The 16,319-nt window shown below is 39.1% G+C and overlaps 1 protein-coding gene across 5 annotated transcripts in view; it reads left to right on the plus strand.

Moving 5' to 3' along the window:
* The first annotated feature begins 8,524 nt into the window (after nucleotides 1–8,524).
* Nucleotides 8,525–16,319, plus strand: part of LOC132385195 (protein Aster-B-like) — a 406,923-nt gene continuing 399,128 nt past the window's right edge. For 3 of the 5 annotated variants that reach the window (XM_059957077.1, XM_059957080.1, XM_059957083.1), the window contains exons 1-2: nucleotides 8,525–8,641; nucleotides 16,039–16,233. In XM_059957077.1, coding sequence (XP_059813060.1) covers nucleotides 16,226–16,233 — 8 coding nt within the window. In that variant the 5' untranslated portion in view covers nucleotides 8,525–8,641; nucleotides 16,039–16,225. The remainder of the gene's footprint in view (nucleotides 8,642–16,038; nucleotides 16,234–16,319) is intronic. The other 2 variants (XM_059957084.1, XM_059957087.1) reach the window with 1 other exon arrangement.

The following is a 16,319-nucleotide window of genomic DNA, read 5'->3' on the forward strand; positions in this document are numbered from 1 at the left end:
GCCAACGCTCAAATGTCAGCACTATTATGCAATTAAACGCATCATATTCAATAGAAGTTAATTTCTAGTTTCTCCAAATTCCTACGTGATCCATGTTGCCTAAAATTATTTTTGTGTTCCACTTCAAGTGGTCTATCATAACCAAAAAACATTAATGAAGAAGCAACACTTTTGAAAAAATTTGTTGTCCAGTGTAACTGATCTACCCTTGCCCACAATTGAAGAGGCCACTTACATGAACAGTGCAGGAGGTGAAACAATGAGAGCTTCTGGTACTTGAGATTGAGGGGATACAGCTTCCTGTAGATTTCTGGGAGTGCCCATACAATGAGGGCACTGTCCTGGGGATAGACACACAAAGTAAGACAGTGGCTACAATCATAGATATAGGAAAGGGAAAATAACATGGATAAAGACAGGGACAGGAAACATGTATGATCCCCTGAACAGACAACACAGCCTACAGGGAGACGGCAGCCCCAAGCAGGGGTAGGAAGTAGGACCGTGATTATGAATAATGTCAGAAGGTCCCAAGGGTAGGGACCCAATGTAGACAAAAACTGTTAGAAGCAGTGCAGCTGCCCGCAGAAGTAGCAGCAACTAAAATAAAAGCTCACTGAAAAGGGGAGAGTAAGGAGCGGAAAGGGAATGAGTTATAGAACTCATTAATTCAGTTGATGAGTTATATAATTGAAGTTATGTCATGGGGTTGATGATATAAGTAAGGCACAGCATGATTATGACCCTCCGGCAGGCCTAGTGGTGGCCAGGGATGGACAAGAGACGTTGCAAAATTCTATCGCTGTTGTATCATTTGTGCCCAGCATAACTCTGGTTAAGGCATAAAGGTGCAGCTGACAAACCAGCCATGGCTGAGGAGGCCCTGGGGAAACATCCAGATGGACTTTATGGGGCCATAGCTATAATCTGGTGATCATGGATCACTTCACCCAGTGAGTAGAGGCTTTCCCAATGAGAAATTGTACTGGCAGCATAGCAGCACGGATTTTGGCTCAGGAAGTCCTCCCCAGGTAGGGAACCCCAGCCCAGGTGGATTTGGATCAGGGAGCACATTTCACAGGGAAAGTGATGAAGAAAATATGTAAAGTATTAGAAATTCAACAAAGATTCCACATATCCTACCAGCCTGAGAGCTCCGGGATCATAGAAGGGATGAACCAACCAATCAAAATTGCCTTAGCTAAAACTATAACATGGGCAGGAATGACATGGGTTGATGTATTGTCAGGAATCCTGATGAGATTGCAGGCAATCCTGAATTGCATGTTGGGTCTGAGATCATACAAATTACTGATGGGGCAAGTAATGTGACTAGGAGTTGCAATGAACCTGAAACTTACAGGGGTAAAATGACCCAGTGTGTAAAGGTCCTCTGTAACCAGCTTAAAGTGTCGAGGGACTGAACAAGAGCAACACATTGCTGATCAGAGAGACCAGAGGGAGAGAAGATAATCCTCCCACAGCTGGGAGACCAGGTCATGGTAAAAGAGCTTCCTCAACAGTCATTGTTCACTCCCATATGGTGCTTCTGACAGATGACAACTGTGCTTGTGTGCAGACCCGGCGAAGCAACCAGTGGAAACACTGGACTCAGGTTAAACCATGTGACTCACCTTGTCACCCTCACAGAACAGAACAAGGGATCAAGTCCACCCATTGACAATGTCATTAAAGAGATCTTAAGTGATGATCACCAGCCTGATGCATCACATCTGACCACACCTGATGGAAGTAGGCGCACAAATGAAAGAGAACGGAAGTGCAAATGCAGAAGACGGAGTGTTGCAGCGAACCATAAATAAAAAAAAGTTTAAAGTGTAATGGTAGCTATACTTTGTAATGAAGTCTGGTTCTTGGAGATATATGATTAGTTGTATTAATCAGAACAGAAAGATATTGGGGAAAATGGAATGGAAGGGATCAGAGTTCCGGCTGAGACATCAAGTTCCACAACCTCCATGGCAAGGCTGACTGAGAAAGAGAGAAAAGTTGCACACAGCGTCAGAAGGCAGCCACTCCAGCTGAATGGGGAGTGACAACAAATAAACTGGACCCTTTCAGTGGTAGGGCCAGTGATTGAAAGGACAGTCTGGGAGGGGGGTGCTATTGGGACGAGGTCCTTGCAGTTATGTGAGCAGAGACCACCCTTGACCTTCCTGAAGATCAATCTAAAAGACTGGTTGTCAAGATCATTCTGATAATCCGTCATGGCATGGAATGTGAACTGTTGCCTGTGAACCTGAAACAAAGTTACTTTGCTGTGACCCTGCCCAAAGAGTGACTACTGACAGTTTTAGCTATCAGCAATAGAAAGGCCAAAGAGGATGTGATCAAATTTTTGGAACATTTTCTTGCCATCTCTGCTCAGTCTTGTAGATATCCAATTAGGCATGTTAAGAAACTGTATATGTAGGTACACATAGGGACATGATAGCTTAGTAATTGGGGAAGGGATCCTAAGTGAAAGGCATTTTTGCCATCCTGTTTAAAGTTTCAAAAGTTCCAAGCACATTTATTATCAAAGCATATATAAATTATACACCTTGAAATCTGTCTGCTTAAAGGCAGACACAAAGGAAGAAACCTGCAATAACCCAATTAAAAGAAGAAAGACCAATAACCATTGCTCAGAGAAAGAGAGAGAGAAAAAAATACAAATCATGCAAACATTAGAAACAAGGCAACAGCATTCCAAACCAGACCGAGTCCCAGATCCATTCCTGGAGCAGCCAGAGTAGGGCTGTGCCTCAGTCCCAGTTCACCATACCAGTGGGACAAAAAAAGCAAAGCAGACAGATCAGTTCACAGCCTTGGTGCTGTAGAGAAAGGAATAAATATTTGTGGGAGAGTGAGCGAAATTAGCCTGATCCTTGCCTCCATTCCCTACATTCAGCTTCCAGACTGTATGTGTCGGCATTTAAATTGCCTAAGGTAGTGTCTTGCTCTAGGACCCGGACCCCAGTACCATGATACACTTGGGCAGCCCAGACTGAAGCTATTCTCGATCTCACCAAATCAGCTTGGTGCTTGGAGTGATCCGGGCTTGCGCCGGGGTTGGGTGGATGAGCATCAAAACTCTTCCGCATCAACTCCTCTCCAAATTGCTCACTCGATCTCTGGCAGTGATAGGAACTCTGCGACCCTGGCTCAAACGCGTTGCACCTCGCAATGCTTGTACACAGCTCATTCCCCGAACCACCCTCGCAGTCTGTGGTGACAGTTCATCACAATTTGCTTTAGAAATGATATTATAAGTAATGTTTTTAGTCGAATCTCTTGCCTTTTGATCTATCAGTAAGCTGTCACATGCCTTTGGTAGCGCTATCTTTTTAGATCTTGAACAGATCTTCCTTAAGGTTGGCCTTCAGAGGATGGATTTCTGTCCAAGGGCCAAGAGGAGGGTATGTTAGGAAGTATTCTGGAGTTATGTGGATATAACAGATATTAATTCAAACAAGAACCAACCTTCTGTTCTTATTGTAGGTTTCAAGCAGTAACTTGAAATTAAATTGACCCACAAACTAAGTGATTGTATATGCAACAAATAAATGTTAAGGCAATGGGGTTGTGTTATTTGACTTGCACCAAACTAGACAACATGGCTAAGTTATTTGCACCATTGTGACTTGAGTTCAAACTGCCAGACCAGACGGAGGGATATTGTCACTTAGCATATCAAACATAATCACAGTTACAAGCAATCAACAGTTTTGAGTGCTTGCAATATTTTGTGTACTTGGAGACAGCCCTGACAGCATTAATTTTGAGTTTCTGGCTGTCTGTCATCAGAAGTTTTCAGAATATTTGTGTTAATTAGTTTCTCCCAAAGGTGTTTGGATCTTCAGAGATGTCTTGTGAACCCAAAGTATTGAAGTGAACAATATTGGTAACTACTGAAGTTGTATTGAATCACCTACTGTTACCTTTGATCCTATGGGTGTAGAAATGTGATGAATCTTTGGGTTTGCAAGCCTGTACTGAGAGTGTCCCGGAATTATGCCTGCTTGGTGTGCTGAATAAAGATTTGTATATCACCAGCTGCAGTATCTCTCTGGTGACTTCTATCACAGTCACACCACTCTTCATTGCTGTTGATGTGGTTAATGTGCTGTTAATGCCTTGCACTTTAGATATGTGAAATTAAGTTTCCTTTTGTATCTTCTTTCTTTTGTATTATGTTAGCATTTATGGTTTTCTGGGCTCTTGCAGAATAGACCATGGAGCAAGAGCTTATTAACTACAGAACTACAGGTGCATGTTCAATTTTTAGCAATATGTTACAGTTTTCTTCTTTCTTCGTTGATTGGCAGATATATTTGTAATAGGAGATATCAGGAGTATAACAGTGGGTAGGGTGTTGCTAGAAATAATTATTTCAAAACCAAGCTTTGCAATACCAATTCTACTGCTGTTGCACAATTGAATTGCAAACAGAAGTGTTACCATGACATTAAAACATATTAAATTCTGAAACACATTTTGGTTAACATGTATCTTGACATTTCATTTATTTTCCTGTCACAGGGTAGGAAGTATATGTTTCAGCTTTGCTTGAATAGACTGCAAGCAATTATAGGTGGTTTTACTTTGTTGTTTCTGTACAGAAAGGTCACAAGTACATATTTTATATTGTATTATGACTGAAGTATTGCAGATCACAAATGTCAAAGAAAATAATGGGCCAAATTGTAGAGGATGCATTCCACACATCATCCTGGTCAGAAGTGATTATAGTTCAATATATGTAAATCAATCAATATTAATTATAAGTAATATAACATTAAAAGATAGAAAAGCATTGCCACGCAAGTAAATGGTACGGCCCTAAAAACTTCATTGAAATAAAGTGGTGGGGCCAAAGATGAAGTGTACTTCCCTTTCATGTTGTGAAACTGCCATTAGTTCAGCATGTTGTGAGACTGCCATTAGACTTGATAATGAGTTCAGCATCGAGCAAGCATGGAACAAAGATCAAATACACTGCTATCGGAAGTTTGGCCCATTTTGTACCTTTCTACTGCAGGAACTAGGCACACAACACCGAAATATGCAGATATGTAAACACAAAGTTATCATGCAGATGCTATGGTCAAATCAACACGTATAGCAAGCTGGAGGAACTCAGCAGGTCGGGCAGCATCCATAGAAACATTGACTGCTCGTTTCCACGGATGCTGTCTGACCTGCTGAGTTCCTCCAGCTTTTATGCAGATATGTGTTGTAGCTAGCCCAAGATGTTTTACAGAATCTCTGGCTAACTATTAGCATGACTTGGCACATTGAGCTGTCTCCATACAAGTAAAATGTAGAAAGTGATGCTAGATTCAAGGCATCAGACATTGCAGGAGTCTTCTGATTAGATGGTTGTCTTGCATTGAATCTTAAATTCTGTCCAGAACATCCTAGAGTGCAATTTTTATTATTTTCACTTTGGTACATTTCACATCATAAGAGTGGGACGATTCACTGAGTGTGAAATTCTTTTGAATACCCAAAGAATGAACTAAATGCCTTATTTATTTTGCTTCAAAATCAGAATGACCTGAATCATTAATTCATAAACTCCTGTAGGGCCTGTGTTTCCTGATGAAGTATGTTGCAACATAGTTTTCATATTATGCTGGTTAATTGTCCAAAATTCAAAGGTGTTATTAACAGCTGATCTCAAATTGTGAAAGCACATGTATGTTTTGCAAATTCAAGTATAACTTAACCATGAGAAAGTTATTCAGCCATGTAGTCAATTAAAAACATAATACTGTAGTAATACCTTCTATAATTTTTCATTGTTCGTACTTGTGCATATGGCAATAAACTCTACTTTGACCTTGAGATATGAAAAAAAACTTCGAGTTAATATGGGTCCCTTACAGACTGGGATGAGTGAAGTTAGTTGAAGAATAAAATACAGAAATATTTTCTGCCTGAATGAAGACAACAGAGAATCTCCTAGAAATAGTGGAGAACTATGTGTCTTGAGTGAAGAAAAAACATACAAAAGTAGGATTGTTTAAAAATTAGCTTTCGAAATGAATGGGGTTGAAAGGCATCAAATCCACTGGACCTGATAAAGGTGCCATGAAGTTGGTGGATGCACTGGTTGTCATTTTAGAAAAGTCTATAGATTCTGGAATGGTTCCCACAGATTGGAATGTAATAAATCTACTATTTAGAAAATGAACAGAGAAAATAGAGTGGATCTATAAAATCATTAGCCTGACCTTAGTAGGCAGAAAAATACTGGAACGTATGATTAAGCAAGTGATCAAAGGGAATTTAGAAAATAGCAGTTATCTCAGGCACAATCAAGGTGAATTTATGAAAAGAATATCATGCTTGTCAAAACAGTGAATGTATTGTATTTAGACTTTCATTAAGGTGCCATGCAAAGATTGTCAAACAAATTTTAAGTGCATACTATTGCAGATAAAATACTGGTGTGGAGTAAAGATTATAAACCAAACAATGAGTAAATAGATCATGCTTGAGTTAGGAGGTTGTGAGTCGTAGATGCTAAAAGGATTGTTGCTATTGCCCAAGCTTTTTGCAATTGATGTCAATAATTTGGACTATTTAGTGTAATCTATGCAAGTTTTGCAGAGGATCCAAAAATAAAGGTTTTGATATCAATATTGAGGGTATAGAAAGCCTTCAGGGGAATAAATACTGGTTAAATGTATGGGTTGGGATGTGGTAGATGGAATATTATGTGGGAAAAATATGGGATCATCGACTGAACAAAATAGAAGCTAGGAGTATTTTTAAATTGTAAAAAATTGAAAGGTGTTGACACTCAGAAATATTTGCATATCTTTGCATGTGGCATGTGGTACGTGGCACATAGAGTACTGCTGAGATTACAATTCCAGAGGTCCTTCTTTTTAAGACTCAGCCTAACTCCAAAAATTCTCTTTTCAAGACCTTCCTTCGTGCCTGTGTTTTTACTACAAGTATAGACAACAACCTCTAGCTGGTTACCCTCCCATTTCGGCATATCCTTTGCCCACTCAGAGACACCTTTGTTCCTGCACCCAGGGTATCAACAGTCTATCCTGGAATCAGTGACTGTAGAAACCCCTTTCGGCATGCTTGCCCAGACTTTGCCCTATCCCACTGTACAACATAGCTAGTCATAGTGCCACTGATCTAGCTGCTGTAATTTCTTCCTGAGACCCCCCTCCCCGCACCCCACACCCAATGCAGTTTACTTACTTGAGAGCTGAATAGCCCACAGGAGAATCCTGCACTATCTGCCTTTACTTTCTGGTGGTTAGCAACTTTTCTGGCTGACCCTTCGTTGTGGTGTGACCATCTCCCTGAATCTGCCTCCTATATGTTTCTCTGTGTCTAGTTGCTGTTCTAACCAATCCAGTTGTCTGAGAGGAGCTGTAGTTAGATGCACTTCCTGCATAGTCACCTGAGGTAGTTGAATTCCTTGCTTTCCCACATCTCACAGGCGAAACGTACCACTCCACTAACTGCCATCACTATTCCTTTGAACAACTTGTGGAGCCAAGGAAAGGAAATGTGTTTATAACGAGTTGATTCAGAAATTCAGTTTTGCATCAGTAAAAAATCTGGGCACTGGTCTGTTTTGCTCGGATGAAATTACTCTTAAATTTGTGAACAGACAAATTTAAATAATTCTAAGAATTGAGGTAAACAATAAAGTTTTCTGTAATAGCGCCCTAGTCCCACTGCTGGAGCCATTGAGAAAGCACTCTATTTGCTGTGCAAATCATAAGGAAAAAGCTTTGAAGGCCTGAATATATTCTGTTGCTTGTGTCTACTTTCATTGCAGTTGGACTCGGCAAATGAACATTTTAAGCACAATCATCAGCTGTAAAGATGCCATTTAAAACTAAATGAAAACAACATTTTCATATATTTCGACTCGGACGTACGACTAGTTCATGCAGAAGCTCATGGAGCCAGTTATGTGATGGTTCACCACTTCTGTCTAGACCACTCTCGCAAAAATTAATAACAAAATAAATCCTGTGCCTGTGACATTGTAGTGCGTTTTTAATTGCTTGCCCATCAAGTAGTTTTGACTTGCTGATAGGCTGTTTTCAGTGGTCTGCTACATTTTTTACGCACACCATGTGAGAGGCAATGTTTCCAACGGGATCGTCTTAGCCCTGCCTCCGACCTGAAATAATTGGTGCTCTGTTGGGACCTAGTATATACAACCCGTTATGTGATTGGTAAACAAAACTGTCAGTCCAAACCTTGAGCCCGCACTGTTCCTCTAAGTTGAACTGGCTTGAATGGAGGCAACTACTATTTATATGGGGGCAGCTACTTAGGTTATGATTTTTAATTTTCACAGAAACATATTTTAAACCTACTGTTCTCTCATGTTTACTATATTATTTCAATACCGGTTATAACATGAAATATAGGTATTGCGTGATTGAAAAAGTTAGAGAAATTATATGTAATACTTCAGAGACTTTGCTGTAACCCCCTAAACTGCTAAATGTTTGCTGTATTTGACAGGAAATCTAGAGTGGTGAGAAAAAGAAATCTCGAAAGTAGAAGGAACTGGTGTTCCGGTTCTAAAATATTTCAGAGACCAAGTGAGGATTAATATCTAATTTTGTGTTTAAAGTGTAAGGTAAGTGAAATTAGTGGAGATTTTGGGAAGAGGGTTAGTGTAAGGGGAGTTTTAAAAACATATCTGTTTGGATGATATCATCAATTTGACACACTGTTTTCGCGGAAAGTTTTGGAAGAACAGTTATTCCAAGAGTTAAAGGCCGTCCGAGCATCTTGAGTATATATAGAAGTAGGACAATCCGATCTCCCCGCAGGAATAATCGTCATTCTACGTGTCCGCGTTGTGAAGTAGCAAATACTGAAGTCGCTTGAAACTTTATTATGTGCAATTATTTTTCCGAAAGTGTTCTATAAGTATTTGATTGAAGTACTGTTTTATTTCGGAGTAGGGTCATTAACAAGATCGTGGGACCATACTCAACTATTTTTAAGTAGGTTTGAATTCTTTGCAATTATACTGTACATTATTTCAATGATATTATATACTCGCCTTAGAAGAAGAATATATAGATCCTAGTACTAAGTGATGTAGAATACTGCCATGAATGTTTGATTTCTGCTTTGTCAAACTGGGGAGGCAAAGGGATGAGTGACGTTTCAGATCAAGACCCTGCATCAGGACCTTTGTGTTCTGTGTATGTTGGTTAAGATTATGTATATGATACTGCAGTTTTAACAATTTAAACCTTTTAAGATTGCACAATATAATCATAATTAGATTTATTTTTGGGAGGTATAATATGTGGTGCCAATTTTATAATAGTAGAAAATATTGGAATTGGAAACTAATGATTAGAGTGAATTGTTCACATGAAAGGGTCAGATAATAAAGGATTATAAATTTAAAACTTTGGTAAAGGAAGACCATCCTTTACTTTTATTGTGGTATAAGATCATATTGAAGGTGTTTGCAGTAAATAGATCCCATATATAAGTAAATACACCCTTACAGAAGAAGGCATCAGCAAACATTGGAAGAAAGTTTTGAGACCAATCAAAACATCTTTTTTACTGCTTCTAGAAAATTCCTCATTCAGTTTCATTTATTTATGGTAATTTGCTGTGCACTTTTATTTTATGCTGCATCCTAACAAAAAATTGTAACACATCAATCAAACTTCTGAAGAAGAAAGTAACTTTCCAGTAGAATCTTTTCTATGACAGAGGTCAGCGTCATTTGTGGCTCATAATGTAGTAAATGCTGTTGCCATTTATCTCCTGACTGAAGCAAAAACTTGCTACTCCTTTCTAGGCACTTAGTCTCTAAATTAAAACCTATAATATTGTTTCATCAAATTAAAAGACATTTGTTGAAGTTGGCTCCCCTTCCCCACACTTGTATCCCATGTCAAGTACAAGAGGCCTTAGACCATGAATGGCATGGGACTGGTGTTAGAAATAATCAGTGATATACTGCCTACTCCAGCTGAAGGAAAATATCTTAATTTCCCATGCCATACATCCTTATTACTTATGAGTCACTGGGCTGTAAAACATTTTTTTGCAATTACACCACACCAAATAATGGGCAGTTTTGTGGACTGATCACCAGAGACAAAGCAGTTGACAACCCTAATCTGGGCTGCAGTCAAGTTCTAAGTTTAAAGGAGACAGGGTGGAGTATACCAGGCAATTCTCACCTCAAGAAACGTTTCATCAAATTTTATGGTTACTTCTAACCCTATTGGAGGATTTGGTTTCTGTTGCCCTTAGCAGTCTCTTCAGAGCATTTCTTTACGTTCACATAACAAAAAATTGGTGATATAGTAATAGGGCATTTTGCTGTTATTTAATTTCAATTGATACATGAGAGTGGAGGTGACTTAAAACCCAGGAGTCTGAAAAATTCACAGAAAGTGTTTAACTTACAGGAGCATCATCCTGAGAATGGCTTCTGTTACTTTTAGATTTCCTCATTAAAATTGCTCAATGTTTTCCAGAAATAGATCATGTCAACAGAATTCTATCACTGGTGCACTGCTTATATGTGCCAAGATATTCTTTATGTCGTTAGCCAACTTCCTAAAATTAGATGCGAGACCACCATGCCCATGATGCACACAGACAGAACTTCACAAAATTGCATTGTGCATCAAAAAATCTGTGAATGTCATGGACCTTTCACAATAAAGCAACAAAACATGTTTTATCTGGAGAGTTTATTTAAAGTAGTTGACCTTAACCTGGGCTGTTGACATTAGTGTTGTCAGTGGGCTCATATTGCACAGGGTACCTCTTATTTAAGCAGAAGCTTAGCTTCCCAATATGGTATCAGTATGGGATATTTGTTTTCCTCATATAATTTTCCTAAACTAGATTTGGCCTTTGGCGAATAGGTCTTGGGCTAGTACCAAGGCAAATGGGTTTGATTTGGTATTTGTCTCTGTGTCACTCTAGTCACTGTTGCATGCAGTTTTACAATCACCATTGTCAGTTGGCCACTGTCCTTTCAAAGAAATTGAAACCTGCCTTGGAGTGATTATCCCAATTTGATTGCTGCTATGATGACTCCTTTGTGAAGGGTTAGATAAAACCCTGCCGACAAAATAATTTTGTAGTTAGCTTAAATAAGCCAAACCTTGATAGAGTCGATTATTAAATTTACATTTAAGTACTGCTACTATAAAAGAATGTAATGTGGAAGAAATTGAACAATCAGCAATTTGCAGATCCTGGAAATCCAAAATTAAACAGAAATTACTTAGAAAAACTCGCAGATCAGGCAGCATCTTTGGAAAGAGAAACGTGGTTAATATTTCAAGTTGAAGGTCCTTCATTAGAATGTTATTGGGTAGGATAGACTGGATGAAGAGAGGCAAGAGAGCAACAATGTCCGTTGGAGACTCTTAAGACCATTCTTTAGGTTCCTCATAAGATTTCTTTCTTTATGACTATTCTTAACTCTATTGCTGCCAGCCTTTTTTAGACCTCAATAATCTACTAAATATCTCCATGATGAAAATAGGTCTGCAAACTTCACCTTGACCTCTCCCTGCCCTGCTTTTACCCCCAACCCCAACTATAATGCAGTGCTATCTTTGCCCTCTTCCTGCCTATGCTCACCCCAAACCCACCTGCAGTCCTCAATTTGCTGCATCTTCCTCTCTGTCCTTTCCATGTCTTCCTTTCTATTCCCTTCCCAACACCCGCCCCACCTTACTTACAATATCCTCCTTGCCTTTCTAATCCTTAACGCTGACCATGAGCCTTCTCTTTTTTCTGAAACTCTGTGATCCCTTTCTCTTCCCACTTCCTGGGGTATTTTCTATTCACCTTTTGGATCTCTTTCCCTCTCTGGTACAAATTCTACTGTATGTACACAAAGGAATAGTAAGTACCTTGTGTGTAATTTCCATTTAATCTCTGTAGCCCTGTTTTATCTTGGATTTGTCATTAGCTGTGATTGACTGTAAATTGAACAACAGAGTTTAAATTAGACTGCCATTTAGGTCTTTAGACAATGTGGAAATATTTCACATTAAACTTAATTGTTCAGACTAAACTAAAAATAGTATTTTAAACAAAAAATTACAACATTGGATGTGTGATACTGTATTTCAAAGATAAATGTAAAACTACAAGCTCTTTGAATTGTCAGCAACCTTTGCCCAGTTTTTAAACTTGTTAAAATTTTCAGTAAATATTTTCATTAAAAATGTCACATAAAAGTATGTAAACCAAACAATGAAAGGACTAACAGTTGAAATACATTTTAGTGTCCTGTTGCAAAATTGAACAGTTGAATGCTTGGTCTTAATTTCATATTATTTTTTAAATTTTGTTTACTGTCCATTTATAAATACTGTTATAAATAATTATTGTCTGAAATCTTTCTTTCACTATACATCCAGGCATCAATAGCCGAAGAATTCTCAAAGGCCAATATATTAGTCAGTCATCTCACAAACTGAAATATGTGCAGTTTACGAGGGGTGATTGATAAGTTTGTGGCCTATGGTAGAAGGAGTCAATTTTAGAAAACCTAGCACATTTATTCTTCAACATAGCCCCCCCCCCCCCCCAACATTTACACACTTAGTCCACAGCGGTCGTGGAGCATACGGATCTTGGACCTCCAGTAAGTGTCCACAGCATGGGTGATTGATAAGTTCGTGGCCTGTGGTAGAAGGAGATGAATTATACAGCTCTCATTACATGCACATGCAGTTCAACTCTTTGAGTGATTATGCAGAAAGCTTGAAATTAACTCATCTCCTTCTACCTTAGGCCATGAACTTATCAATCACCCCTTGTACATCAAGATTAAGAAAGTAAATGTATAAATCTTGTTTGTTTTAATATTAGATGTTTGTTAATGCAGAAATCAATGACTGTGAGCTAAATCATCTTATCAAAATAGTGGGTAATTAATTTTAGCAGAGTTTTTATTAACATGGCATAAATTCTCTTCTACTCAGAAGCTTTTTGTTGCAATTACTTTGAACTGCAAAAGTTTCATATAAAATATGGACAACAGTCATTCTAATTTTCTGTGGTGGCCTTTGTTAACTAGAATTGAACATTGCCTAGATGCCATTATAGGAAGAATGTTGCATGGTGGAACTCTGAATATTAAAACAAAAATAGTGAGGTAGTGTTCATGGGTTGATTCATTGTTCTTTGAAAAATCTGATGGTGGAGGGGAAGAAGCTGTTCATAAAGTGTTGAGTGTGGGTCTTTAGACTCCTGTACTTCCTCCCTGATGGTAATAATGAGAAGAGGGCATGCCCCAGAAGCTGAGCATCCTTTGTGATAGATGCCTCCTTCTTGAGGCATCACCTTTTGAAGATGTGTTTTTTTTTGAGGCATCCATCATTAAGGATCATCGCCCAGGACATGCTCTCTTCTCATTGCTACCATCAGGGAGGAGGTAGAGGAGCATGAAGACATAGACTCAATGTTTTAGAAACAACTTCTTCCTCTCCACCATCAGATTTTTGCATGGACAATGAACCCATGAACACGACCTCACTATTTATTTGCTCTCTTTTTGTACTACTTATTTAATTTTATTTTAAATTCTTATTGCACAGTATTGCTACAGCAAAGCAGCAGATATCACAACCTCAACTTAAAGTTCAAAGTAAGTTTATTATCAAAATATATAGTGCCAATAAAAAGTATTAATCCCCTATGGAAGTTTTTATGTTTTATTCTTTTAGAACATTGAATCACAGTGGATTTAATTTGGCTTTTTTGACGCTGATTAACAGAAAAAGACACTTTCATGTCAAAGTGAAAACAGATTTCTGCAAAGTGATCTAAATTAATTACAAATATGAAACACAAAATAATTGATGGCTTAAGTATTCACACCCCCCTTTTTAATATGACACACCAAATCATAGGTACAGCCAATGGTTTTAGAAGTCACATAATTAGTTAAATGGGGATCTGATTTTGGAAGGGTCTCGGCCCGAAATGTCGACAGTGCTTCTTTCTATAGATGCTGCTTGGCCCGCTGTGTTTTGTGTGTGTTGTTTGAATTTCCAGCATCTGCAGATTTCCTCGTGTTTGATCTGATTTTGGAAACCTGTGTACAGTCAAGGTGCTTCAACTGATTGTAGTAAAAGTACACCTGTGTCGGTCTCCTGGCAAAAACTACACCTTGAAGACAAAAGAACATTCCAAGCAGCTCCACGAAAAGGTTATTGACGAGCACAGGTCAGGAGCTGGATACAAGAAAATTTCCAAGTCACTGAATATCCCTTGAAGTACAGTTAAGTCAATAAATACTATAGAAAGAATATGGCACAGGAGTAAATTTGCCTAGAGCAGACTGTCCTCAAAAATTGAGTGCTTGTGCAAGAAGGCGTCTAGTGAGGGAGTCCACCAAGAGTCCTTTGACAACTCTGGAGGAGCTACAAGCTTCAGTGGCTAAAATGTGAGAGACTGCACATATAACAAATGTTGCCCGGGTCCTTTACCAGTCACAGCTTTATGGGAGAGTGGCAAAGAAAAATCTTGGCTAGTGTTTGCCAGAAGGCATGTAAAGAAGAATGGGAAAAAATTGTGGTGTCCAGGTGTGCAAAGCTGACAGAGCCCTATCCACACAGACTCAAGGATGTAATTGCTGCCAAATGTGCATTTGATAAATACTGACTTGAAGGGGGTGAGTACTTATGCAATCAATTATTTTATGTTTTATATTTGTAATTAGATCATAGAGATCTGTTTTTACTTTGACATGAACGAGTCTTTATTTCTGTTGATCAGTGTCAAAAAAGCCAAATTAAATCCACTGCGATTCAATGATATAAAACAAGAAAACATGAAAGCTTCTGAGGGAGGGGGGTTGAATACTTTTTATAGGCTCTGAATATGTTACCATATACAACCTTGATACTAATTTTCTTGTAGGCATACTCAATAAATCCAATAACCATAATGGAATCAATGAAAGACCATGCCAACAGGGCAGACAATCAGTGTGCAAAAGACAACAAGCTGTGCAAATACAAAAAGAAAGAAAAAATAATAAATAAGCAATAAATATTGACAACATGAGATGAAGAGTGGGTGAACAAGAACTAACTGGGATCTGCAAGTGAGGAAATAGAGGATCCAATTGCACAAGGAGGTATTGAGGCCAGTCTTGAATCTTATTCATTAGCTTTGAGGGGATGATGGTATTCAATGTTGAGCTGTAGTTGATAAAGAGCATCCTGATGTACGCACCTTTGCTGTCCAGATGTTCCAGGGTGGAGTGAAGTGCCAATGAAGAAGTGATGAAGTTGATATGATTCATCACTGACCTCTCTTACTTCACCAGTGTGCTACTAAGGGCTACTGGATGATGGCCATTGAGGCAGGTTACCATGTTCTTCTTAGGCACCAGTATAATAAGAAGCCTGCTTGAAGCAGGGGTACTTCAGACTCGTGAAACAAGAAGTTAAGGATATTGGTGAATGCTCCGGCCAGTTGATCAGCACAGGTCTTCGGTACTCGGCCAGGTACCCCATCTGAGCCAGATGCTTTCTGTGGGTTTATTCTCCTGAAGGATGCTCTCATGTGGACCTTAGGGTCTGAAATCATAAGATCATTGGAGCTGTGGGAGTTCGTGATTGCTCCTCCATGTTTTGACAGTCAAAACGAGCATAGAAGGCATTGAACTCCTCTGGCAGCAAAGCCGTGTTGTCATCTACATATGTCACCACTTTGTAAGATGTGAAAGCATTCAAGTCCTGGCACAGCTGTTGAGCGTCCTTCATTGATATAAGTGTAGTCCAGAATTGCCACTTTGCCTGCAAGACGGCTTTCTGGAGACAGTAGTTGGACTTGTAATTTTGTTGGGCACCAGACTTGAATACCTCTGGTCTGGCCCTCAGCAGATTACAGATGTCATGGTTCATTCAGACTTCTGTTTGGGGAAGACTGAATGATTTTGTGGGGACGCACTCATCTACGGCTGTTTTTTTTTATAAAGTCTGTGATAACTGTGATGTATTTATTCAGATCCACAGATGAGTCCTTGAACATGGCCCAGTCCACAGACTAGAAGCAATCCTGTAGCTGCTCCTCTGCCTTCCACGACCACCTATTTGTTGTCCTAATCTCTGGATCCTTGCTCTTTAACCTCTGCCTGTATGCAGGTAGGAGAAGCACAGCCAAGTGATCAGATTTCCCGAAATGCAGTCTGGGCATGGAGAGGTAGGTATTCCTTATCTTAGTATAACAGTGGTCCAGTGTGTTGGGACCTCTGGTGCTACAGGTTAAATGCTGATTGTAATTGGGCA

This window comes from Hypanus sabinus, chromosome X2 (assembly GCF_030144855.1).
Source record: "Hypanus sabinus isolate sHypSab1 chromosome X2, sHypSab1.hap1, whole genome shotgun sequence".
NCBI lineage: Eukaryota > Metazoa > Chordata > Chondrichthyes > Myliobatiformes > Dasyatidae > Hypanus > Hypanus sabinus.